The 26,319-nt window shown below is 46.7% G+C and overlaps 1 protein-coding gene across 1 annotated transcript; it reads right to left on the reverse strand.

Moving 5' to 3' along the window:
• Nucleotides 1–278: 278 nt before the first annotated feature.
• On the reverse strand, nt 279–25,796 carry POLD3 (DNA polymerase delta 3, accessory subunit). Its single transcript, XM_032207786.1, has 12 exons — nt 25,654–25,796; nt 24,331–24,386; nt 22,322–22,424; nt 19,959–19,998; nt 18,231–18,363; nt 15,230–15,494; nt 13,825–13,897; nt 11,278–11,440; nt 9,904–10,016; nt 4,713–4,813; nt 3,897–3,978; nt 279–646 (listed from the first exon to the last, which is right to left on the reverse strand). The coding sequence occupies exons 1-12, from the start codon at nt 25,711–25,713 to the stop codon at nt 441–443; spliced, it is 1,395 nt and encodes a 464-aa protein (XP_032063677.1). The 5' UTR covers nt 25,714–25,796; the 3' UTR covers nt 279–440.
• Nucleotides 25,797–26,319: the final 523 nt, after the last annotated feature.

The following is a 26,319-nucleotide window of genomic DNA, read 5'->3' on the forward strand; positions in this document are numbered from 1 at the left end:
TTAGATCGATCTGGAGAGCTGGGAATGTAAAAACAGGGGGAAAAAAAAAAAAATGATTCCAGAGCTTGACTCCTCGTTCAGTCAACCTACCACTCGTGGAACAGGCCTTCAGCACTGAGCTGGTAAAAAGCCCTATTAAAAAATAAAATGTCATGGAAGTAGCTGAAGAGTCCTTCAAGAGTTCATTCTAGATTTTCCATCTAGGTGGTGATTTTCATACAGCTTAGTAAAGAGGGCTGAGTTATTGCAGTAACAGATAAAACTTTTTTTTTTTTTTCCAGTACAAAATCTAGTCCAGAGGGCTTACTTACACAGTAAGCAAGATATCTTACTTAACACAAGATTGCATGTTGTCCTCCTCCAGTGCAGCAGCTTTCAGTAAGCCACTCAAAACGAGCACAGCTCCCAAGCTGCCAAAGGGACCAGGGAAAAGAACGAGTTCATTTCTTCTGAAAAAATCCCATGATGGAGACCTGCTTGTTGGCTCTGCCGGCGGTGGCTGCCCCTTTCTTCGGGTTCTTCTTTTCTTCCTTTGGTTCTTTCTTGACAGGCGGTGCAGGTTGTTTGGGTGCAGCTGGTGGCTTGGTCTTGGCGAAGTCATCCTCGCTGTCGGTACAGGACTCGCTCTCGTAAACCTTCTCCGTCACTGATTAAAAGAGAAGAAAAACAAATGGAGATGGTTAAGCCTGTGAATTGAAGAGCAGCGACCTCCTCCCTGCAGTTCTCCCTCTGTATTTCTAGGAACAAGAGTTCTGGGTTCGAGGAGTACATGCCAGGTACGGGGGCCAAGCCCAATGCTTGAGGTTACGCGCTAGATCCAGATGAGTGGGCTGGTTTTCTGTCAGGCTGCATCCCTTCTTTCTTAAATGTAAGAGAGGCTAACGACCTGGGAGCATTAACGTCAGCCTGCTCTTTAAAAATGTCTTGTGTCCCCACAGATGTTCATTCATGGGCTGTACGTACACCTTACACAGCAGCAGCCCAAGGCTCCACATTGGGAAGCACTCAAGAGGACAATTCCTGTTCCAAATATATTAAAATGTTGCCCTCTTCTAGAAACGAGGGCTGACTGTGCTGAAAAAACACAGCTAAAGCAGGTCCCTACCATCAATTCGTCTTGCCACAGGTTGACAAGCAGCTACCCAGAAGTGATGAATCTGAATGAAATCAAAATCTTTAGTTTGGCATCAGAGGATGGGACGATCAAAAATTCTGACTTGGTCTGATTTCAGCAGGAGCCCAAGCAATCAGACAGATTGTCCCGACTTTAATTGTCCAGACTTTAGGGCAAGGCAACCCAGAGGAGATCTTCTCCTCCCTCTCCAGCACTGTGTGCAGGTGGTTGGGGAAAAATGAAGCCATCTCTGAGGTGAGAAAAGGAGCACGACACTCAGGTGGCAGCTCCTTTCTCCGCAGACAGGCAACAGAAGAAATCCCTTAGAAATAAAACCAAACTCATCACCAACATCAAGGGGTGTTAATGAATGGGACTGCTGGCTCATTACTGTCAGCATCCCACGAGGGAAAGCTAAGAGACAGAAACCAGCACTCGCTGAGCTGAAACTGGAGTCGGCTCCACTGACGAAAGCCATTATTAGATACTAGTAAACGTTGTATCAGCCTTCCCAGCACTGCTCTGGTATTCTTCTAGTAAACCATTCTTCTTTAGCAACTGTCCTCGTTTATACACACGTCTTAACGCCTCTTCTTCTGGGAAATTAGCTCTCAGTTGCATTAATGCATCAAATCACGCAGGGTTTTCGACGTCATCGGACGGGAAAGAGGACTGGTATGAAATCCTGCTCCTCGCTGGTAGTGGGTGCTCAAATGGGGACTATAAATCCAAGCTAAAACTTCCCTCCAGAGGCAACTGGCTTTTCAGGGAGCAGTTCTTAACAGACTGCCGGCCAGTTGTTGAGCTTTAAAAAGTTATGGCATTGTCACCCTGGTGGCAACTGTTGGTAACACGAAGCGCGTGCTTAATCCCCTCCAATTACAACACAATCTATCTTAGATTAACTTTCTTTACTGAGATTGCGACTGAACTTAAAAATTCTGTATTTGTGGCAGCCACAGGCATGCAAATGTAAAACAAATTTGCCTGCAACGCCGTAGACATACTCCAGGATTGAAGTCTGTGTGGACTTCAGGCTTTAGAAGGTGCAAGGTAGAAATGCTTTAGCTTAAACCTCACTAATTCCCCTCCACAGCAGACTAAGAAGATGCACTCGCTTGTATCCCTGCTGATGCATGGTGACCTGCCTCATGTTAAACTCCACGGATACTTTAATTGCTCAATTTCCCTCAGGGCTAATCCCTGAATTAGTTTGGCTTTTTGACACCAATTTCTTACTGTTGCAGCTCTTGTGAAAATGATCACTTCAAGTCATGGAGAAATACGAGGTGCAGCCTAACCCTAATGTCAGGATTTAACAGCTCTGCAGCCCTTGTTTAAAATAAAAAGGGCATCATGGAGAGGAAAAAAAAAATGTATTTCCAAGAAGAACAACAATTTATATTAGCCTGGGAGATTTGCAAGTTATCTAGCCTTCAGATGATTAGGTTTGTGCCTGGAAAGGGCGTGTAGAGGAGGGGAGAAGCTGGACAATAACCAGACAGCAATTTCTGCCCAACAGACTGGGAAGTGGTGAGTTTTCAGTCCAGGAGGCAGAATCTTCTCCCTGCCCAGTCCCTCAGCATCCCAGCTGCATCCCTCTCACCTTCCCAGGGGTGTCTCCCTGAGGCACAACAGGGGCTTGGGTTTCCCTTTTCAAAAAATGGGAGTGGATATGAAGTGTAAAACCAAAGGTCTGGCCTTCGCAAGGGACTGCTAAACCTCTGGGGCTGGGAGAAGAGGTTGCTGAGTGCTTTGTTTCGGTTTTGGTTGCTTTGTTTCTTTAAAGGAGATGCATAAAACTAAGAGGAAACTTAAGATACAACTATACAGACAGGTGCAAACAGGCTGGCTCATGCAGCTCCAGATCTGGACCAAGCAGGCCTGCATCTCTCCACATTTGTGCACAAGAAACCTGCACCATGGCAAGAGAGCTTCCAGAACTGGCTGAACTCCCTCGACATTTACTCGGATCACGAAGGCTGCAGAATGTGAAGCATCTCATACAGTTTAGCTGACAACAGCACTGCAAAGAAACGTATTTCACCCTCTTAAATTTTTAAAACCTTTAAAAAAAACAACACCAAACACATTCTGATCTCCTACAGCTCTTGTGCAGTGTGAGGATAGAGAGGAGGAAAGGAGCACGGTGGTGTTACATGTCACATGAGGAAGCAGCGTCCAGTCAGGCTGGAATTTGAAGCCTCTGGCTCTTGGTACTCTTTTAAGAACTCTCTTCCCCTTCAGAGAGCAGAACCATCCTTATCACAAACAGAAACCCTCTTCTAGGATTTAAACCCCAGCTTGTTCCTTGTTTATCTGGGATACTTGAAATTTATACTAACATTATCAAGCTGTGTTGCACAAGCCCTGTATTTATCCTCAAAAGACAAGTGGGGAAAAAAAAAAAAAAAACAACAAACTTATCCCAGATAGAATTTATCCCAAAATTTAGACTTCTCTCTGCATCATTTTGAAAAGCTTTTATCTTTGGAAAGAAGAGCAAATGAAGGAGGTGCTCACGCTGGCAGGAGGGAAAGGAGAAGAACTGGAAGAAAAATCTGTGAATAATCAAAAAGAATTAGGATTCAAGCACAGTTTCATAAACCCCTACCAGGCCTTCACCAAAATGGTGAATTATTGAGGCTGGGAGCATGAGGTAGAAGCAAAATAAAGTGATATTGTGAACCTCTTCCTCGGCCTGGGAGAGGCTGACCTGCAAAAACCTTCAACACAACTGCAATAAAAATTAGCCCCACTGATGTGTGTGGGACAGTCTTACCCATGCAGCCTTCTTCTTCATCAACAAACATTTTGGATTTCAGCACCCGCTTCCGTTTCCTCTTCTTCCCTCCAGCTGAAACCTGAAGGACATTGCAGTACCGTGAGAAATCAAGAGTTAAATTCCCGTGCACAGACTCGGGTCATAAAAGCATCAACCCCAAGGGTTTCTCTAACCAAGCTGAGCACGATTTGTAAATTCTGTCCCTTCTCTGGATATTGCAGTCTAAGTTTTATTAATGCCACAATCCCCCCCATCCTACCAGGACAAATTTTAGGGAGGCAGAACAACTTAAATCAGATTGCAACCTTCCCTGTCTGCCAGCCCTGGGGGCACATTCCTCTCCTGAGGCATGTGACGTTTTTGAAATGCGTTTACTTGTGTGAGGAGGTGGCACTGGGCTTGTTTCATCATTCCTCTGAATAATGAGGAAATAACAAGGTGTGCAAGGTATCAGGACACGTGCTGTGATGAACAGCTGCACTTCCAGTAACTCTACGTGTACATTTTAAGCTCAGAGGTTGACTTCTTGCCAACCACAGCCCACCGGCCTTACGCAGCAGCTTCTCTGCGATACAAGGTTGAACGCCGAGGCTCTCTGGTTTCATTTCTGGCCCTGCCTCGACTCCTGAGGCCAAGATTTAGAAGGAAGGGGGTCCAAATGTGAGCAGCAATTCACAGAACCATTAGCAGGGTAAGAGAGAAGAAAACCGAGCTATGTCAGCAGAAAAACCAAACCTTCAATAAAGTTCTGTTCTAGAAAATAAACAAAATTTTGAACTTGACGCTCTTTCAAGCTGGATAAAACGCTCTTACCTCACTGGATGCAGGCTCCAACTCAGTCTTCAGAGCAGGTGCTGGAGGTGGTGGAGATGGAGCTCTCTCTTCCTCAGGTGTGGGAGACAGCGGGACATTGACTAAGAAGGACAGAGGAACATCTTGATAGCACACTGCTCTAAGATCCCCCTGTGGCTACCGTTGCCTCAGATCTATTTAACCCTGAGTAGTTGCCTGCAACCTGTATTTAGCTCGAGGTTTACAACTTGTAACTTAGATTTGTTTAGTTCAGGTCAGGACACCGAGTTCCAAGCCTCCAGCCTGGCAGCTCACCCGGCACAGAGGTGCTACGTGCTGTGGTTCCTACAGCAAGGATGCTGGAGGGGGTGGGATAGGACGGGAGAAGGGCGTTTTTGGGAAGCCACCATCAGCTCCACTAAGCAAAACGTGAAAAAAAAAGCACAGAAATTTGAATGGTTTAACCATGTATGTCAGTCATTCGTTAAAGAGAGGGATCATTACTTGTTTAGAGATTAGAAGAGTGAGGGTTAAGACTGCATATTCCCAAATCCCTTAGTTTCTCTACCTCTCTGCCACTGGGAGAGCAGAGTCACTGCTTCACAATCAAGGCTACAAAACCCAAACGATCGATGCTATTAGCTTGAAACTACCTCGGTCCGATAATTAAGTGCAACACTACCCACCCTAAAAGATTTTCAGGGACACCCAGCCCCTGATTTGAGGAAAAAAAACACCAACAGAAACGAAAAACCACAACCAAACCACCCCCAAAAAAGAAGTCCAGTCATCATCTCCGTTCCGTCTCATGCTGCAGATTGATGCAGTGACCAAAACCCTGGAATCCAACACCAAAAACTGACCACAGTGTTCGAGGCCCAGCTCTGGAAGCTCTCAGGCAGTGTCAGCAGGGCCTCGGTGAGTCTAGCAGGGTGTAGGAAAGCTGGGGTCACTCCTCCGTGGGGCTGGCAGGAGGACGGAGCTGTGACAGCGAAACAAACTCAGTGCAGGGCGAGGAGGGGGAAGGAGCAGCACCTTGCACCCCGCAGCAGGCTCCACGACTAATTTCAGTGATTTTAACAAATCCTTTCTGAGCCCAAGAGCAAAACACGGCCACGCAGGCCCTCAGCCGTGGGGGAGAGCTGGGAACGTGGGGGAAGAAACTCCTCAGCTGACCTATTGCTTAACAATAACAACGCTGCTGCTGGCCGGGAGGACAGAGTGCCTGCTTGGCTTCTCCTCCCGCTCTGCTGGCCGTGGCCCTGCATTCATGCTGTCGTCGTAACACGAATTCTGGATCTGTAGCTGTCCCAGCCGATTAGGTCAGTGTGAAGAGTTATGACTGTGCCAGGCGTGCGGCCAACTGACCTTCGTAGGTTAAGAAGGGCTCAAGCGAAACAGTGGTTGGCTGCCAACGCCAAATAATAAATTACATTCTTCAAACGAGGGCTCAGCCTCCTAACTACTTCAGTAAGCGAGGCAGAGAAATGCAAACAGAGCGGGATAACATGACTCGGTATTTCACCTTGCTCCAGAGGGCTGGCTCTGGCAGCTCGGCGAAGATAAAAACTAAACAACGGGGCTGCTCGAAGGTGCGAACTGCTGGGGCAGCCTGCGAGGAGCTGCGGGGAGCTCAAAACGCTCAATATTTATCCCAGTCTCACAGCAACTGCAGGCTGAAGCGCCCCGAGGCTGCGCAGCACCGAACCTGCTTCGTGGACTTACCCAAGCTGATCACAAATTATTTTAAAGAGGGCTGAAAACCAGGCTGGGAAAAATCCTGCCAGCTCTGCTCGATAGCAGAGCCTGCTAAGGGACCTTCCGTGGGTCAACTCGGCTCTTCTTGCTCGGGAGAAATTTGTTTTTTTTTATTTTTTTTTAGCCTCTTTAGAATGAGTTGCCCCAGCTTTGGCAGGCAGAAGGCACCTCCTTCCCACGGCAGCGTTGTTTCAGGCCGCCATGGAGCTGCATCTCTGTTGCTTTATTATCCTCCCCTAGCCAGCACAGCCCTCTGACATGTGATAACTCCTGAGTCAACCCCGAGCTGCTGCCCACAGTTTACTCAACAGCAACAGCTGCGTGAAATGGATACAAGTTGGGCAATTGGATGTACCAAAGATGTAAATCCTGGCTTTGTTTGGTTTGCTCTGACCCTGCCTGGAAAAACTGTGAGAAGCTTTAGTGCTTCTGCCGCGGCTCTCCGAAACTGATAGAGTTTGTAGGTCACCCTGCCACTGAAATCACCCTCCAAAGTGGCTGTAAAACACTTGTCAACACTACGAAAGTCTGCTTGTGTTGGTATAGCTGGGGCTGCCAAAACCTCCTGTCCTCTGTGGACACACTTGTGTAGTTTATTCTGGCACTGGGAGTAAAACAACCTGCAGTGACTAAGGCACCCTCAAACCAATATAACTTTTTAATGAAAAAAAAAAAAATCATTTAAATGGAGATGATTGTGCCTTGTGGCCTCTCTGCATTTTCACCTCGGTACAACGTGCTGACACTCGGGTAAGAAGAGCTTATTTGGGGCTAATTTCGGTGCATTAATTGCAGGCTAAGATAGAACAGCTCAAACGACTTGCCCTGAGAGCTGTGCACGGGTTGTACAGACCCGGATTCAAACCCACAAAGCGTCCCTGTGACCGGAGGAGGTCGGCAGGCTCGATGTATCAATGGAAGCAGCAGCTCGGCTCTTTGCCTCTGGTAACTGTCCTGGACAGTTTGGATTCCCATCTTGCACGATTAAAACTCACCCCTCGATTGTCTGTGGGTGAATTCTGTGGGTGCTGGATGAACCAAGCCCTGCCTGGCAGCGGTTTCCAAATGCTCCTGATTAAAACTGCCCCTGCTCTCTGGAGAAACCTCTTTCCAATCCTTCCAAGGGTAGAAACTCTCAAAGTCCAGCTGCTGTACGTTTTTTAAAAGTTGTTCTACCCAGCTTACGTCTTTATACTTGATTAGAGGATGTAATATTGCCCACATTATCGATTTGGCTCCAGTCTGAGCATTTCAAAGAATCCCAGCCTATCTTCTTTCGTCCAGATGGATTTAGGAGGGCAAGCAACCAAAGCACTGAACGCAGACCTAATCAGGGTGGTTTAGAGAGTCATTAGCTTAAAAAGAACGATGGAAACTCTCTCATTTCTCATCTTTCCCTTTTGAAAGAGGGAGCAGCACAAAGCTAATCCGTGTAATACACAAATTTGCATACACAGGCTATGATTTGCATAAATTTACAATTCTAACGTGTAGCACAAAGCCATTTCTTGACATAATGGAAAGAACAAAGAGGGCTATGACGCAGGAGGAGCAAGAGCAGTGACAAGAAAATCCTCCAAATGGAAAGCCAAATTTTCTGTGTACGTCTCCAGTAGGTTAAAAATGGGCAAAACATAAACCTACTCTCCCCACGGGGGAGCGGGTAGGGAAGTCACATTCCTGCACCGTTTTTGATGACTGAAGCTACAGAGCGAGGTTAATAAGGTAACCAGGCCCCCAACCTGACCAGATCCCTGGTTTCTGATTGCAAAACCAGGTAACTCAAGCTTGAGAGCATAAATGAACCGAAGGAGAATGACTAAGAGCATTTGGTGTGTGCACAGAGTCTCACAGCATGAAATAAATGAAAACACGAGGCATTAACTAGTCAGCATATGCTAACGTAACACAGGTAATCAATAAGAGACTGAAGAGCTCTGATATTCAAAACCAGCAACTTCTGGCAGCAAAAAGAAAGCCAAACCAACAAGCTTTCATCCTTCAAATAACGGCCTCCCCTGCTCGTCCCTACCACGTGCCTGGAACAAAGGATTCGTTGCTGCCTGCTCGCTAGCAGAGAACTGATGAGCTGAGAGATTCCAGCCCGGCACGGAGCAGCGCTTCAAGTGGCTGAAGCGGGCTGATTTCCATCTTCCCTCTTCACAGCAAAACAACGCAGCTCGTCAGTCGGCTGGGTGATGAGTAAATGGAAAGACCAGATAATAGCTGACAAACATTTAAAAGAACTAAATACCAGAGAGCGTGGGCATACGTCGTTTTTACGGCTAAACAGGGAGCCGCACACAGGAATGTGATGAAATTAAGACCGATGGTGAAGAACGGCTTCCTGAGAGATTTATCATTCTGTGGAATAGTTCGAGTAGAAGTGACGGATGCCTGATGACACAGATCACTTGAAATTATGCCGGGCGAGAGAGAAACCATGAAAATAGGCCTAAGGTGGCATAGAGGCTGCTACGACGCCCAACACGATTCGCATCCCTAACTTTTATTACAGATTCTCTTCACCTCGTGGTTATTTCTCATGGGTTAGCCACACTGAGCAAGCAAACAGCTTCAGTTCTCCTGCTGGAATCTCATCCTTTCCCTAGTGCAACCTCTGAGCTGTTTCACCTTTTTTGCTGAAGCTCTACACTATCCTGGTGGTTTCAATTACTTGTCCATAATGATCTCCAAATTCTTCTCCCGATCAGCTCGTTGGATGACTGCTCCATTTAGCACGTATTCCCTAGCTCGGCTCCCAACTTGTTTTCCAGTTATCTACGTTGAACGGCATTTGTCACCTCAATTATCCAAATTCTTTGGAATCTGGCTCTGCTGTTCCTCATTATAAGCCCAAATTTTGCGACGTTCTGGGCACCCTGCTCCTATCATAGCCAACAGCCACCGAGGAGACGCGGAGTCGCATCGGATATGGCTCAACTGTTTGCCTCCAGTTTCTCTATTCTCTCTTTTTTTTTTTTTTTTTTTTTTTGGAAGTCTTGCTTCCAATGCTGTCATCTTCCAAACCATTTCTATAAACAGACCGAATAAAGATACTAAAAATGACCCCGAGAACGGGGAGGGTCACTTTGTAAGTGTTTACTCACTAAATCAACTGGTTACGACCAGCCCCACAACTCCGAAAGGCGTGATATCTTTCACAGGAGATTCGAGAACCTCCTTTGCACACACGTCAGGGTGACTGGCAGCACACTCGGTGAGGAGACGGCCAGATCTGAGCTAAGCTAAGACAAAGACTGAATGACTGAGGCATCTCAATGGTATGCTGAAGTGCACGCAGCACAAGGAAAGCAGAAAACTCGAGCTACAGCCATTTGCACGGTCCTTAGTGCTCTGAACTCTTCCCTCGGCCCCTGACCAACAGCCTCGGAGAGCAATGTTATCAAAATCAGGCCCGACCTACGTGTCTGGTTGTTTACACGCCTTTTACCTTCCTCATCGCTGCTGTCAGACTCAAGTTGTTTGATTCGCTTCCTCTTTTTCTTCTGGTTTTCGGGTTCTCTTTCCTCCTCGTTATCCGACTTGTCCAACCTCTTCATTTTACTGCCACAAAGAAATGAGGAGAAGAAAAAGGGAATGAAAACGTGCCATCCCTCCTGTGTGTGCGTGTGAAAACGTTGCACGCATTTATACAAGTGTGTTCCTGATAGAATTACTGCTAGCAAGGAAATCAAACACCTCTGTCCCTCTCAGAAACATATGAGCATCACATAAGCTGAAGTATGCTTACCCATACAATCAGATATAAGTGCAAGAGCATTTTCAAGCCTCTCAACCTTACCCCTATCCAGTTCTCCAAAACAAGGAGGACTTCTTTAGCCCCTCTGCAGTTCAGTTTTTGCCCGGCACCTCACCTAGCTTGGCCACAGCAAGCTGGCAAGAGCACATTCCTGATCTTGTCTCTCTAGCTCAGGCTCCCAAACACCAATGTCCCCAACAGCATCGTTCAGAAGCTCTTTTGACAGACTGCTCGCCACTGACTGCCTATGAGGTAGTGTCTCAGAATCCTGGAGCCATTTTTAAAGACTACTGGAAAAATAAAATAGCTTCTTTCTTTTGACTGTTGGCGAGACGCGTCAGACTAACAAGCCTGGAGGCTAAAGGCCCACGTATCCTCACGGAGCTGGTACAGCTTTTTGGGTAAGACTATCAATAAGCACCAGCTGCGATGGTGGGCTGGGCGGTGCGCTTACCTCTCCGGTTAAAAACGGATCGAGACCACCAATTAATTACTCCCAGGCCACCAGAGAGCCATCAGGCTGTAATGATTTTTTGTCTCTGTCAGTTTGGGTTGGATTAAACACAAAGGGCTGAACTGAAAATTCCCTCGGAGTCGCAGCCCAAAGTAAACCGGCGGCATTGAAAGCAGCAGCACATTAGCTATGGAAATCAACAAGCAGAACTTTGTGTGCTGGGAGCTGTGTACATACAAGCTTGGGAATATGCTACCCTTCCCTGCAGCACAGGTGCTCCTGCCAGCCCCCACAGATTGCCTGCGGGGTCCACGCTAAGCCTGCTCACAGCACGAGGTTGTCTCATGAAACGCCACCCCCGTCCCGCTGAGGAGTACCTGGACTGCGTCCCTCCCCGTTTGGGATGGCACAAATGGCCCTGAGGCACCTACAGCACTCCATGGAAAAGAAATATTGAGAAAGAATTCTAAGAAAGATAATTTTAGGCGCATTTAGTGCAATTTAGTAGCTGAAAACAGCACGTAAGCCAGCATCATATGACTAGCCAGCTTCGTGCAGGCCATCAACACACAGGTTAAGAGCTTACAGGGACCCTGAACTGTCTGACCCACCTTTTCTTGTCCTTTTGTTGAGTTTTAGCAGGCTCTGTTTTCCTCCCAGGTTTCTCTACAACAGCGTTAGGGGATGACTCTGGTTGCGCTACAGGAACTGAAGTCTTGACTACTTCTTTTTCTTCCTTTGGCTGCTCGGGCACGGAGTTGACTTTGAGTTTATCTGTGAATAAACCAGTAAAAAAAAAGAACACTGAACATTCGGTACGAATGACAACTTAAAAAGGGGTTGGTTAAGCAGAACAATGCACCAAGAGCACCAACAACGCTACAGATGATGTGTAAAAGCATTAAGGGATCTGCACTGACCAAGCTATGTTACATATGAAAGAAGGGCACATTTACATTTCCAGCTGATTTACTGGTTTGCTTCCGTTGTTCCTGATGGCACAGCCCGAACACACCGCGAGCCAGGTGTGCTGCAGCAGCTCATAAATTCTGCAGAGAAGGCTCGGAGGCGATGGCAGAAGCTTGCCTGGTCTCCAGGATCTAAGGCACCACACCAGGATCACGAGCCCACCTTATACACATCCCCCTTGGCATACCACCACATCCACCTTTATTGCCTTCCAAATCAGTTTTAATCAAGCATTGAAAAGTCCAGAAACAGCAGAATTGAGACTGATGAACAGGAACGAGAGCTGCGTGCGGCCTCCATAAGGTTAGAGCCCACAATCAGTATTTTTAGTAACGTAGCAGCTTGTCTCTTCCCTAACTCCAACCAAGAACCAGCCCCTTTTGCCTACACAGCACCACACACAAGGACAACTCCGCTGCAAAGCCTCAATCGAGTACCAGAAGAGAGAGATCAGGGGGGAGTGGTCATCAAATAATAGATTTATCAACCTGATGGGCGGTGCTGTTAGCACAGGCAGAGACGATTTAGAAATCTGGATCATCCCAAGCATGAGATGCCTGGGTGAAGCATTGATCAGCGAGACCAACTACACTGTCAGCAGGAACAGAGGCTGCTGAGAGGGCTACGAGACTGCTGAGAGGGCTACAGGACTGCTGAGAGGGCTACGAGACTGCTGAGAGGGCTACGAGACTTCTTGCCAACACCTTTCTGACCCCGCCTGGCAAACAGGCTGGCTGCTTCACCGAGCGAGGGAAAACAGCTCAGAAGGAAGAAGTTGAATGACAGCTATCGTATTTATGATCAATAGCGCAGAGCTGAAGGACCCAATTACTGTTAAACTCAGGACTTTCTGGCAGCGGTGAGATCTTTGAAGCCAGGAGAGACAGATCAACGTGCAGGGAATAAATCTTCCTCCTGGAATCACCCTGTATTTTCTATACGTGTAATCATTTCCAGTTCTGCTCAATTTGCTCCCTCCCTGCAGTCACCAAGCAAGTTTCAGCTCCCTGAGAGGACTGAGCAGAGGACTGAGACCCATGGGAAGTCACAGAAACTCATCCAAAACTTTCTTTTATTGCCACTGTGTTATCTTTAGCAGGCAGTTTCCACTTCCTGGGTTTTTAGAATATGAACTTTGGTCTAGGGCTCCTCTCAGATCTTAAGAATTTAACGGAGCTAATTGTAATGCCTGCCCTTAGACTTGAGTCCTACGCTGAAAGCATCCTCAGCGAGTGTGGTTTCAACAAAGCAGGAGCTTGAAGATGTCCAGCAGAGCTGCTCCCTGTGTGTTCTCTGACAACTGTATCCCGCAGACTTGAACAGTTGGTTCATAGAGGGTGAATTTTGCCGTTTGCTCTCACCCAGTAACTCTTTGAATTCTCTAGTGCTTTTTGTAACAGCATCTTCAAATAATTTCCAATGTGTATTCAAAAGATTCTGCATCTTTTCCTTAGACTTGGACCATTTCATCTGGAAGTGGCGTCCAGAGGCCATCTATTCCAACCCCTCCTCAAAGGGGAAGCCCACCCCTCACTTTTCTACGCTGCTCATTAGCTCTTCACTTTGCAGTAATTAACTCTAAACCTAACTATAGACTCCTCAGTGGTTTGTGATGAAAAGCAAGCACCATTAACATGCTCTGCCTAACAGGTTTTGGCACACGCTTTACCAATAGCTAATCTTCCAGCCAAAAGTACTCACTTTAAATCAGATTTCTTCTGCACTAAAAATCCTTCCTGGGTTAGTCTGCACAAACACGTCATTTTAATTGATCTCCACCCAGCAAGCTTGTTGTCTGAAAAATTCCACTTACAACTTTTCTACTTTCCTCTAATTTTTGCCTTAAGAGCTGCATACAAAAAAAATAAAAAATAGAAAAAAATTAACCCCTCTGAGTTCAAATGAATGATCTTAAGAAAAGAAGGGATGTAAAGGAAATCCAGCAAGCCTCATGTCTTGAAGTTCGGGGGGAATGAAGAGGAAAGTTCTACTCCCTGATCTCTGTTCATGCCTCCCCATCACAGCTGCATAGCAAGACACCTGATAGCACTGATTATTTTTAATTGTTACTTAGTGGAAAAAAATTGATTTTCTATGTCCCTCAGGACTTTTGTTTTTTTTAAGCTACAGAGGACTGGTCCCTGACCACAATGGTTTCTGAAAACTGATGCAGGTTATAAAGCACTTACTCATGGCAGCTTTTCCAAAGAAGTTGTTCATTATGTTGCCCTTTGCCGGTGGTTTGCTGCTTACTGCAGACACCTGGAAGCAAACAGAGGTGTAACCACAGGAATTATTCATGAAACAGAGCCCTCGAAACGCGCAGCACTGCTTCTGGACAAACAAAATAAATACGTATAATTAGCTGACTAGTCGGTGTCTTGGATTTCAACATCTGTTTGGGAGAACTTGAAAATGCTAGATAATACGTGGATTGAAAGTCTGAGAGCAAGTTAGTTACCACCCCTTAAGCTAGGCCTTCAAATCTAACCTAGGTCACATTCCCATGTGATGGCTGACAGCGTTACTGAAATAAGTGGTTGGGATTTGGGTCAGTTCCCAGTAAAGAACTGTTCTTTTTACAAAATATCAGTGCCTCAATTCACAGTAACCGACAGGGGAAAGAACACAGGTTGGCCAAACCATGAAGACTTTATCCAGCTACTCTGGCACATACGCTGTTCTGCTGAGCAGTTTGCAAAAAAAAATAAAATAAAATAAAAAAATCACTGCTCGATTCCATGACTAGAGCCACCACCAAAATGAAAAATCACACACAAAAAAGAAAGCCTGAAAGCTTGGCCTCTTAATCCCATTTATTTTCATGCAAAAAAGGCAACCAGACACTAAACTTTCCAAAGCATTCAGACAAGCACGTTTCGGCAGTTCTCAATTCACTATAAAAATCAGAAAAACGAACCAAAATGTACTCAATTGTTATATTAAAAAAAAAGGCTAAACCGTATACAGAGAACATTACCACTTTAATACCCATTTACTGGCCAATCTGCTCTAAAAACACTCGTACTGATTAAAATTAAAACACAGCCCTGTGCTGGAAAAAACAGCAGCTGGGAAGATAAACATTTTAGTCTCGCACAGGTCAGGCTCTGAAACCTCCCTCGCAGACCAAGTTTAAACACCTTGATACTTTTAAGACCTGGGCTTCTCACATTTCACTTATTGCTCAAAACAAATCCTTTTAAGCACAATAGAGAGCGCGAGATCCTCCACTGCTGTATATATTGGCATCACTGAAGACAATGGAACAATTGTCTCAATAATGCAGCTATGCTGGTTTATACTAGCTGGAGATCTGGCTCAAGGAGGAACGTCAAAGTGTCAAAGGCACGGCAGCTACACTTCTGCGGCGAGGTCAAGAGCGTGGCACAACGCTCTCCCCTCTGATGACAGGAGGCACGACTGCACTATACGGTTAAATACTTACAAGAGCGCTGCCTGAGCGCTCCCAGGGGACAGCAAATTTAGCACTAGAGGCGCTGGATGAAGCCACGCTGCGGCTGGTTAAGGTTAGTGAGGTTGAATAAGCACAAAGCCCGAGGCTGTTAACCTGAAGGGTCTGAGGTAACTTACACCTGGGGCCTCCTTAGGCTCTGCTTTGGTTTCTTTACTCGTGTCCTGGGCTTTGGAAGCGGCTTTGGCTGCGAACAGCCCCATGATGCCCTTGGGCTGCTGTGAGCTCTGCTTGGTGGCCGAGGGACCGTGGCCGTTGACCGTGGGCACGCTGGCAGCACCCGTGTCACTCGGTGGCTGGGCACCCGCCTGCGCCGACGTCTGTGCTTGAGAAACCTCGGCGGGCGTCCTGGGGACGGCGGCAGCGCAGTGAATGGCACTAAACCTGTGCGACGGAGTGAGAAATTTAATTAGCCTTTTAACTTCTTAGTTTTCACCTCGGCTTCCTCCCCAGCAGCGCCGTACTTCGCTGGTTCTGCCTTCTCCTGTTATGGGGGGAAAAAAAAAAAAGAGCAATTTAATTTGTGCATGGGGACGAGAAAGAAAGGCTGGCACTGAGGGAAAGCGATGGAGACCTCGACTGAAAAGATCAGCTGAACCTGTCAGCAAGAGCCAGAGCATTCAAATGCAAAACAAGCTGTTGGGATTTCGTGGAGGGGGGGAGCCCATCTCCACACCCAGGGTGGGGATGGAGAGAACTGCATTTTATTCCTAAACTGGTTACACTCTCCAAAGCTTACAGCGTGAATAGTGTTGCTGTCTGAAGATCTAAAACGTTCACAACTTTCAGATGCTTTGACAGGGTCCACTCTTGCTGCAGCAAGCAGCTGCAACCTCACCAGCCAGGTAAGTAAATTACAACTGCGAGTAAACTACTCACAGGGCTCAGAAGACATCCACGACATTCAGTGACTTAACTATATAAAGGCATTTTCATGGAGTCACTGGTAGGCAGAGACGCATCTCAGCTTGCAGCAGTCTGAAACGTGATTGTTGGGGAATACTGAGATACAAGAATGAAACGATGTGCTCACAGCTACAAGACAATTCGCGGAGAGTCAGGAATAGCTGTACCCAAAAATAACCGAATTCTGCTCCCCACTGTGCAAATCACAGGCGAGGCTTTCCAGATTTCCTACAGAAATGCCACAAAAGAGCACAGACTCACGCCTTCCAAGCCAGTGAATTGCATAGCGTAATTTTTATTTGCGTAAGAAATAAATCAGTTTTCTGCCAATTAATCGCCGTGCCTGGGCATTAGCAGCTCAACATGCAGCCTGCTTGTGCGCGGGTCAGAAACCGAAATGGATCAGCAAACAACACCTCTGCAGCAGCAATCCCTCAACATCCAAACCTTTAATGGAAGGAGAGGAGGCATTGAAGGGGAATATTCCTGCTTTCCTTTCTACTTGCAGTCTGTTCTCAACACGGTCAACACAGCATGCTAAACGGCCCTCGCTCCTACTCCACAGACACTCATGAGCAACACCACCAACTCCCCAAATTACAATTAATTCATTTTTTGTCACTGTCTGTAATGATGGTGCAGTTAGCACACGCAAACCTTCCACATCCCAGGCCTCTGGGAATTTACCTTGCCCTACTGCTGCTGCGCGGCTACAACCTGCGGGCTCGATCCAAAATTCACTGAATAATCGCTGGAAAAACAAGCAATGTTTGGACTGGGCTCTGCAAGCAAGGAGCTGCTTCCGCTTGGAAAGCTGACGTTGGTGACATGCATCAAAGCCCGTTGTTTATCCCAGTACAGCTCGCCACCTCCTCCGTCTTCACAGCATAAGAGGTCCCATACAGATGCAGAAGAGAATTAAGATCCTTGCCCCAGAGCTTCGGAGATATATGGACTGAGAAGGAAACGGAAGAAGCCAGGAGGCTCTGTTTGCTGTAAACATGCACATAGGCAGACCTCTGTCTCGCGCAGGTACTGCGGGGATCTTGTCCCGGCTGTAAGAGGCGATTCACGTCGCTGACAAGTCCCAGGGAGAGGGAACGTGGTCGGTTTGGATGTAGTTCAGCCAGGCCACAAGTGAAGAAGCTGCCTTTTTCTCAGTTTGCTTGGGAAACACCGCTCCAAATCCAGCCAGAGAATTAAAGGTAGGCTTCAGAAAGCGATTTCAGAATTGTCTAAACCTTCTGGGTGTACAAATCCGAAAGGCAGGCTCCTCTGAGGCACGAGTATCACCACGCAGGGGTGCCTTAGCACAAACAGCAAGGAGACTACGGCCAAAGACATAGCACACATCTTCCCTGAAGCTGGGTTTCCTAGCTCTTACTGCGGTATTGACATTCGTATTTGAAATACGGCTTCGAGAACATTATTTTCCCAACCACCCTCTTGTAAGGCAGCTATGTTTCTAGCCCTCTATTCTATACTCTTCCCGTGACACAGCATTCAGGCATCCCGCTTCTAAAGCAGATTGGTCACGGCACCGTACGTACTGATTGCATCAAGACGAAGCCGTCAGGGGGGAAACACACATAAATGAAAAGCCCCAGCAGCCAGGCACCACTCAGAGAGCAAATCAATGCTCTCTGGAGACCGAAGTCCCTCTGAATTCTAAGACAATCTTTCTCTATTTCCACCCTTGTGCTGCTTGGTCTGTTTACACTCCAGGCTCTTATCTGAAATACGGAGAGCGGGTTTCTGAAAGTCATCTTTTAGAGGTGGAAGAGAGCAGTGGATGAAGACACAGGCTCACAGAACAGAAGGCAAGCTCAGGTTAGTGCTTTCCTGAACGCATCGCTCGTGTCTTTGTACGTCTGTTTCGATTTACTCTTCCTGCATGACAGGGAACTGGATAAAAACGATCATGATTCAGCGTGGCCTGGAGATAAGAAAAATGTTTCTAGCCATCAGACAAGAAAAGTACTGGAACACTGCTGGAGTAAGAGAGCAAGCGAACCGACCGTAAGCTGGAGATAGCTCAGTTTATAAAACAACGATACAATTTATTGTCTAGGGACGGGTCTGGCATGACTTCTTCTAGCTTTCTAAAAATTCAGGCATGTCTGGTAACCGCTGACTCCTGCTGAAGCGCACTGTGTAACAACATCTCAATCTCCAACCACGGAGCGTAAGAAGCAAAACCGAGCCATAACTCACTTGCTGCAGTCGTGCAGGTTTGTTTTGACAATGTCATAGTCGGTGTTGTAGAGCGGCCCGCTGTCTTTGAGCAAGGCTTTCTGGATGCTGTAAACGTGCACGCTTGCAATCGTGGCCAGTTTAGACTTCATTGCTGCGAGGGGAAAAAGAAGAGAAGTCCCGTTAGCACAGCTTTTAGAGAATCAAGGGGCAACTTTCAGTATTAGGCTCTGCCTCTGATGAACACTGACAGTCCGTCCCCGTGACAGCAAGGACCTGCAAATTAAATCATCTAATTGTACTTCTAATGATCACTAACTGAGAATTCAAGGTCGCAGACTCCACGAGCCTGTCAAATGTGTTTTCTGCTGTACACACCTGGTTTTTACACAACTGAATTAAGACCAATCTCTTAGTGTTTACCTTCAAAACATCCAGTGTCTGGGATTCAGAACATCCTATATGACTACCTAAGGCTGAGGAAGAAAATAGATGGCGATACCTCAACCCTGCTGCAACTGCTCCCCGTGCCACTGAAGCAGCACCTGCTGTTACAGCTAGTGTTGCAGTGTTTTCTTTCATAAGCTGCTGAAATCAATGTTTTATCTCCTCTATGCTGTTTAGGCTGCAGTCCCCTTGAGGCAAGAGCTGTTCTTTAGGAACTCTTTGTTCACGGCTCGTATCGCTCTTTCCACACAGCCCTGGGTTGAGGCAGAGCTTCCAGGCACTGCAAAAACACACACGGCAATCATTTCTTGGGGCCATTCCTAGACTACGCAGCCCTGCTCCCATCACAGTCCTCAGCCTCTTCCAAATCTCAGTCATACCCCTGGCCTGTCTTCTAGCACAAAAACCACGAACAACCCTTTCCTCCACGGCAAAGCAGAACTTTACGCAGCGCACATAATTCAACGAGCATGACAGGCAGTAGTTGCACTGCTTGACAGTCTGCTGCCCTGATGAAGACAACTCAGCTAGAAATCCGCTTCAGGTTAGCTTTCAAAAAGGAAAATATCACGAGTCTTTCAAAGTTAGTTCATTAATATCGATGGTAAAGGTCACGACAAATGCCACGGTACGTTCTGAAACGCCAAAGATGTTACTTGAAAGTGATGAGGAGCCTGCAGATGTGTTTCAGTTGCTACAGGTCGGATCTCATTAGCAGGACCAGACGTGGAAACAGACAGGAAAACAACTGACAATACAAGGGGAGCAGTTTGGGAAGCAGTGTTGCAGAAGTGAGTTTTGCTGTTTTCTTGTTGTTTTGATTTTTTTTGAACATTTTTTTCCCGTGAAAACAAATACCTCAGACAAAAGTGGGAATGTTCTCACGGGATATTAAATTAGTATTGAGATCTTGCATTTAATCAATAACAAGAATCATCTCTTTCAGTGTCCTTGGAAGCCTGAATGCTCCCATTTGGTCTAAAATGCCGTGAGACATTGCTGTGCCCTGCTCATTTACTGCTGCCTTTAAGGAGGAGCCGTCTGTCAAGTGGCAGGGAGTTGGAAAAGAATCCCTGTCGACTCAAATGTGCAACCCAGAAATCAGACCCAAATCACAAGCCTGTAAAGTTACCCAGCTGTTGGCTCAGACACTCAAAATTCTGAGAAAAAGCTAGTACAAAAAGTACACACCTGAAGCCGACAGCTTGACTAAGCATTTATGTGCAGATGGCAAGTTCTGAGCTTTACTCACTTTGCTGTTCTTTCAAAGAAAAAAAAGCATAATTTTCACGATCTGCTTACCTTCCAGCTTATCCTCTCTCACTACTGCAACCTTGTGGCACTGTAAAAAAAAATAAATTTTATTAATCTTAACCTTAAATCTTGAAAAGATCTAATATTTTCGGTTATCTATTGAATGAAAAAGCCTGCAGACTGTAGGTGCAGCTTCACAGAACTCTGCCAACGCCTTTAAACCACCCTCAGCAGTTCGTTTTCCCAGCTGTATCTTCCTGCTTTCCCACTGCACTGCTTCACAGATAAGAAGAAACGCTCAGTGCTCTGTTCCTGACACCAGGAGATGAGATATGGACGAAAGGAGAACAAAACAATTGCGCAGCACAGCTGAGAAAAGCAAAAGAACGCAGCTGGAGACCAACTGCTGGAAAGCTGATGCAGTAGCCACATATATTAAGACAGGCTACGACATTTAACATAGCATTATCTGGCACAGACAGGGCAAAAGAGAAGCAAGATGCAATGAAAAAGATAAGCAATTAATTTAACAGCCAGAAACGAATGTTTCCAGAAATGTGCTCTACAGCCTGTACTTTTTTCCAGTCTTCGAGGACCGGACCTGCTCTCTGACATTCAACAGGCTGCAGTGAGTACAGAGAGCATCCAAAACAGACAGGCTCGACAAAATCCATCCATCAATGGTGTGTTTAACTGATACCAGGCTATCCAGCAGAAGAACAAGAGACAAGAAACTGCAGGCAACCTGAAAAAATAAAGAAAAATCAGCAGTCTTGGTCCCCCCACTGAGGCTGTATAAAGTGGCAAGCACATAGCAGTGCTTAAGCCCCGAGGAGAATTCTTTCTGATAGATTTCTAGCCCTGTCTCCCAACAGAGAGCTCTTGGAGTTGAATCCACAGCCTTGTGGCTACCCCTACTGACAGCAGAAAGAAATGCAGGGTGCCCAGCAGGCACTGGGTTGGATCTGAAGCACTCTCACCGGTTTCCTCCCCATAATTGACTTGTGCCAGACGTTACCCATCAGCTACTCCAATGCCTGCACATCTTCTGGAAGCATTTGCCAGATTTTCCAGCTCTGGGCAGCCCTCAGGCACCCAGTCTCGGGAGCACTGAATTTGCATTGCTCCATCTCCGCCCCTAAAACTACTGCTGCTGCAGGTCATCCTTCTTAGAAGTCACTGGGGCTGTGTAGGGTTCAAAATCAAAGTATTTAAAAATGAGGTGGGGAGGAAGAAAAAGTGGCCTCTATGCATTTACCTTTGTAAATTTTTCTTGTTTTAAAAGTACTGCTAAGACTGAGTACAAAAAAATAAAAATAAAAATAAAAAAACTGTATCCTGCATATCCTATGTCAGAATTCACTTATTGCTATTATTAAGTTTGCCCTAAGGTGTTTAAAAACTGTGTGTTTATGAACTTCTCACCTACTCTAGTGAGCCAAGAGCCCCTACCTCGTTGTTTCCAAAAGAAACCAGGGGAAAAATACGTTAAACTCAAGCTGTAGGTTGGACACCATTGGTACAGCTTTAAAAAAATAAATAAATTTCATTGTATGGAGCTCACCCAATGGAGAATTACCTTCATTTTCAGGCAAATTTGGAGATGTAAAGAGAGTATCCTATGCCTGTGAATCAATTACTTAGAAAAACTGAAAAGGATGGTGGCTGTTTCTCTCCCCAGTCTGCTATCAAAAGCCAGGGCACCCTGAGATGGACTAATCCTAAATGAAGACTGTGGATTGCATTTTAAAAGATATTTGGGTTCCTAAAGGTATGAATAGACACCTGGTGGAATATTGAAAGCACTTAGTGTTCATCTTATTAAACTCTTATGAGAGAAAAGGGGAGCAGGCAACCAATTCGCTCATTTTCTTTAAAAAAACCCCTCCTGGGGTACCTACCTGAAATTATGAATGACATTTTTGAAAATCTGACAAGCAGGAATGAGAAACAATGAATACATTGACTACAAAGAGTTAATGTATTTATTTGCTCTGCTTAGCAAGCCAAATTATTTTTGAGTACAAAACGTTTTTTCTCTTGTACACCATGATAAGTAGTTACCTTATTTAAAAAGACAACTTTAACTGAATTCCAAGCTCTCTCCAAACACGACTTAGCACAATTCTACTCCACAGGAGATCCTGGAAAACGGATTAGCTGATCTCACAAGGGACCCTCCGGACTATTTTCTAAAATCTGTTGTCTGGTCATAACAACAGGGTCGAGAGATAAGATTCTTAAGATTGATAAAGTCTTAATTTGATAAATTAAGCTGATAAATTATTGAGAAATCGATACTTAAATTGATAAATTCTTAAGTTCAGTTTCAGACCCAAAGGTTACAAAAGGTGAGAAAACAAGGCAAGAACAAGCAGCTCTGAGACACCTTCGAGAAATAAAACACTCACAACGTGTCCATTCTGGATGGTGTTTCCTGCTACTAAGTAGGTGACGTGAAGCTGAGCTCCTGAGTTCTCCTTTCGTTTCCTCTCTACGTAATCATACAGCATCCTGCACAAAACAAACCAGTGTTAATCACCTCGAAAGGAATGAATTCATCACCACCCTGTCTGTGAAGCTTATGTAAAAAGAGCAGAGCTAATCTGACATGGAAACTTTTTACATAAACATGGTTATTTTAACCAGGATTAAATTAACCTTATTGGGTCGCCTTCCTCCCTTGCCACCCTGAAGAATCCCACAGTCCAACAGCAACATTAACCAAAGGTGAAATGGATTTGAGCTCTCAAAACTTTAACAGATGGTTGCAGATCATCTCAAATCCCTGTTCCAAAGTTTCCCCTTGAGAAATGCTTTTACAACCCAGCATTATGAACCACCTGACAAAGGAGCTGGGAATTTTGGTGCTTGAGGACACTGCCAGGTGCACACATCCAATCCCAAACATAACCGTGGACACGGTGATCAGCAACAAGAGGAAAGAGCGTGACCAGTGCTGAGGAAATTGAGCTGAGAATCAAGCTTCCAGCTCCCACCAATACGAGTGGTGTACAAAGAGTGTCCCAGGTACAATATCTGATGGAGATACCTGAAGATCCTCACTGCTACAGAGTGCCCAAAGCCCCTTCCAGCTTGGCCTTAAACACCTCCAGGGCTGGGGCACCCCCAGCTCCTCTGGGCAACCTGTTCCAGTGCCTCACCACCCTCTGAGGCAAGAATTTCCTTCTTGTGTCTAATCTAAACCCCAATTCCCTCAGCCTGTCTCTGCAGGAGAGCAGCTCCAGCCCCTGAGCATCTTTGCAGACTCCTCTGAACCTGATCCCTGACCACTGGGACAACGTTTCTGTATTCTTTCCAGTCTCTCTGTTCTCACTTCTACCTTCTGTGAGCCTCCTTTTCCTGTCTGAGCTTGGCCAGGAGCTCTTTGCTCATCCACGCAGGCCCCCTGGCATTTTTGCCTGACTATCTCTTTGTTGGGATGCATCAAAGCTGAGCTTGGAGGAGGTGATCCTTGAATATTAAGCAGGTTTCTTGGTCCCTCTGTCCTCCAGGGCTTTGTCTTGTGGTATTCTACCAAGCAGATCCCTGAGGAAGCCAGAGTCTTCTCTCCTAAAGCCCAGGGTAGAGAGCTTGCTCTGCTCCTTCCTTGCTGCCCTCAGGATCCTAAATGGCTCCACGTCGTGGTCACTGCAGCCCTGGTTGCATCGGCTCCTCTATCTCTTGGAGGAGGAAGCTTCCAGCAGTGCATTCCTGGAGCCTCCTGGACTGAAAATCAAACCTTCCTAGTTGAAGCCTCCCAAACGAGGCTCAGGGCTTGGGATTGTGAGGCTCGCTGACATCCAGGGGACGTCCTCTCCTTGCTTCCCCTGCCCGTCCTTCCCACAGAGCCCGTGTCCTTCCATCCCAGGACACAGGAGCCATCCCACCCAGGTCTGCACCAGCAGCGAAGCACCCTGCAGCACCCGTCACCTAAATTGTCCAACACACACCGAGGAAAGAGACCCATCTTTCAGCACATTAGATGCCCAAGCTGATGTTCAAGCAGTTAGGACAAAACAGCTGAAGCTACACCACAAACGTTCCTTTAGGTCCCAGCTCTGGGTGGGAACAAGGAGAAAAAGGATTTATATTATGGGACCTGATGTGCTCATGCAACCTTCAGATCCTTAACTCTGCTTAGCCCTACCTGGCTGTGTAAAAACAACCCCAGAATCCTTGAGAGCTCATCCTTTGTTTTATGGAATATTTTAAAAGGTTGCAGTAATTTTTATTCCCCCAAATATACCCAAAGTTACAAATTTAAGCAAAATTTGGAGAAGCAAAAGATATTTTGATGGTACAACTGATTCCCCGTCATCCAGAGAGATCATTTTCATATGTTAACCACAGGCAGGGAAACAGTAATAGCAAGGCTCTGACACAAAAGCAAATGCTTGCAGGATATACCAATACCTACTGTTTAGCCTGGTTGACGTGAACTTTTAAAGTATAGCTCAGCCATTTGTATGTCACCTGGAAAAGAAAAAAAAGAAGAAAAAAAAACTTTAAGAAAACCTCACTCTTTTGACTGTTAAACCTCACACATCCTCCCAACGGTAAATCAAACACTTTAGGACCCCCTTCCCCAGGAAACCCACCACAAAAACCTGTTAGAAGTGAGAGCACGTGGACACCCGCCCTCCTTCTGGGCTACACTGAATAGATTTAACCCCCAAGACCTGAATGATCTCCCGACCCTAAAAGGTGCGTTTTTATGACTACATTTTAATAGGTGTGTTTATGTGAATACCTTTTTGAACTGCCACTGCACAGACAAAGCCATTCAGTGCTTAGCTTCACAACTGAGAAGGAACTGGAACAGCACAACACCTGGCTGTGAGAAGCACTCGCTGCTCACCCCAAACCACCGAGGACTTCCCAAATTTCCCTGTCACAAGGGACCAGGGATCTCTGGCTGCACCACAGCCCTCCAGGAGCCAGCAGCTCCATGACTTGCTGCTCTATTTGAACAGGGCACATCCTTATACCTCCTTCTCCTCCCTTTCTGCCTTCTTTTTTACATCAAACCTCAGGCTAGGGCCTCTCCTGCCTCAAGCACAACTGTTAATTGAGTTGTTGTTAGTCTACCACTTTATGGAAATAAATTATAATGACAGAGGCAGCTCGTGTTACGACAAATCCTTTGACAGCCGCAAGGATGTGGCAACTTTACTGGATGGGTTTCCAGGCTAAGTTTTTATTTTGAAATAAAACCAGACACACTTGGGTACTGTGTTTCTGAACCTTCCTAGAAGTAACAAGGCTTCAGGATGCTACAGGTGATAAATGGTAATCGTTTTTAGGCTGACCCGGCAGTAGCTGAAAGGGTGGGCAGGGCCGCCTCAATCCCTTCCTGGTTCCAGGCACTCCTTTGAGTTTTATTTTTTGAGGTAAAATTTTGCTGTTACCACAGCGATTTGGGGTTGTTTGTGGAGAAAAAAAAACAGGTTACGGAGGATAAGGAGGCTGGGGAGAGCTGCTTTTCCCGTGATGGGAATAATGCCATCACTGATTCCCTTCAGAGACACTAAACTATTACAGGGGGTGAAAAAAACTGATAAAAAAAAGCATTTTTGGCCCCTTGTGAGTGGAAATCAGCACTCATGGCAACCTGTGGAGCGGCGACCTGTGGAAAAACTCCGCCACCACCCCCTCCACCGGCCGATATTCGGCTGGGGGAGCTGAAACGGGGCTGGCAGGGCACGGAGGGGCCCCCCCAGCCGCAGGTATCGGGACTCACCACGCGGTTCTGGTCGGTGACGAACTCGTCGATGTTCTCCAGGTACAGCTCGTCCTCCATGGCGGCCGGATGAGGGCCGGCCCCTTCCCCGCGCCCTTCCCGCGCACCTCAGCGCTGAGGCGGCCGGGCCGCCGCCATGGCAACGCGACGGCAGCCGCGCGGGGACAGTAACATGGCGCCGGGCGCGGAGGCGCCGGGAGGGGCTTGGGGACGACCCGCCCCGGAGGGTGCCCGCGTCCTGTTTTATATGGCCTTACGCCCTCTTGTCAAGTCCGCACTGTGTTCTCTCATGTCCCCACAGCCTTGTACTGTCCCCTCATACATCTCCGTTGTGTCCCCTTATGTCCCCACAGCATTGTGTTGTCCTCTCACACATCGCCATGGTGTCCCATCTGCCTCATGCCATCTACACAATGTCCCCTTATGGCCCCGTGGCCTCACACTGTCCCCTGACAGATCCCCACAGCGTTCCCTCACATCCCCACAGCCTTGCACTGTCCCCTCACATGTCCCCACTGTGTCGCCTCACATCCCCACGGCCTCATGCTGTCCCCTCACACATCCCAATTGTGTCCCCTTTTGTTCCCACAGCATTGTACTGTCCCCTCACATGCCCCCATGGCATCCCCTCATATCTCAGCTGCCTTGTGCCACCCCCACAGTGTC

Source organism: Aythya fuligula, chromosome 1 (assembly GCF_009819795.1).
Source record: "Aythya fuligula isolate bAytFul2 chromosome 1, bAytFul2.pri, whole genome shotgun sequence".
NCBI lineage: Eukaryota > Metazoa > Chordata > Aves > Anseriformes > Anatidae > Aythya > Aythya fuligula.

Bases quoted from the DNA above. Each gene is read 5' to 3' on its own strand.
- POLD3 (XM_032207786.1), bottom strand. From the start codon at position 25,713: ATGGAGGACGAGCTGTACCTGGAGAACATCGACGAGTTCGTCACCGAC. The intron at 18,364-19,958 runs GTAAGCAGATCG...TTCCCCTCGCAG, and splicing joins GAGAGAGGATAAGCTGGAAG to CAATGAAGTCTAAACTGGCC. The intron at 15,495-18,230 runs GTGAGTTATGGC...TCCGTCGCACAG, and splicing joins AACCTGCACGACTGCAGCAA to GTTTAGTGCCATTCACTGCG.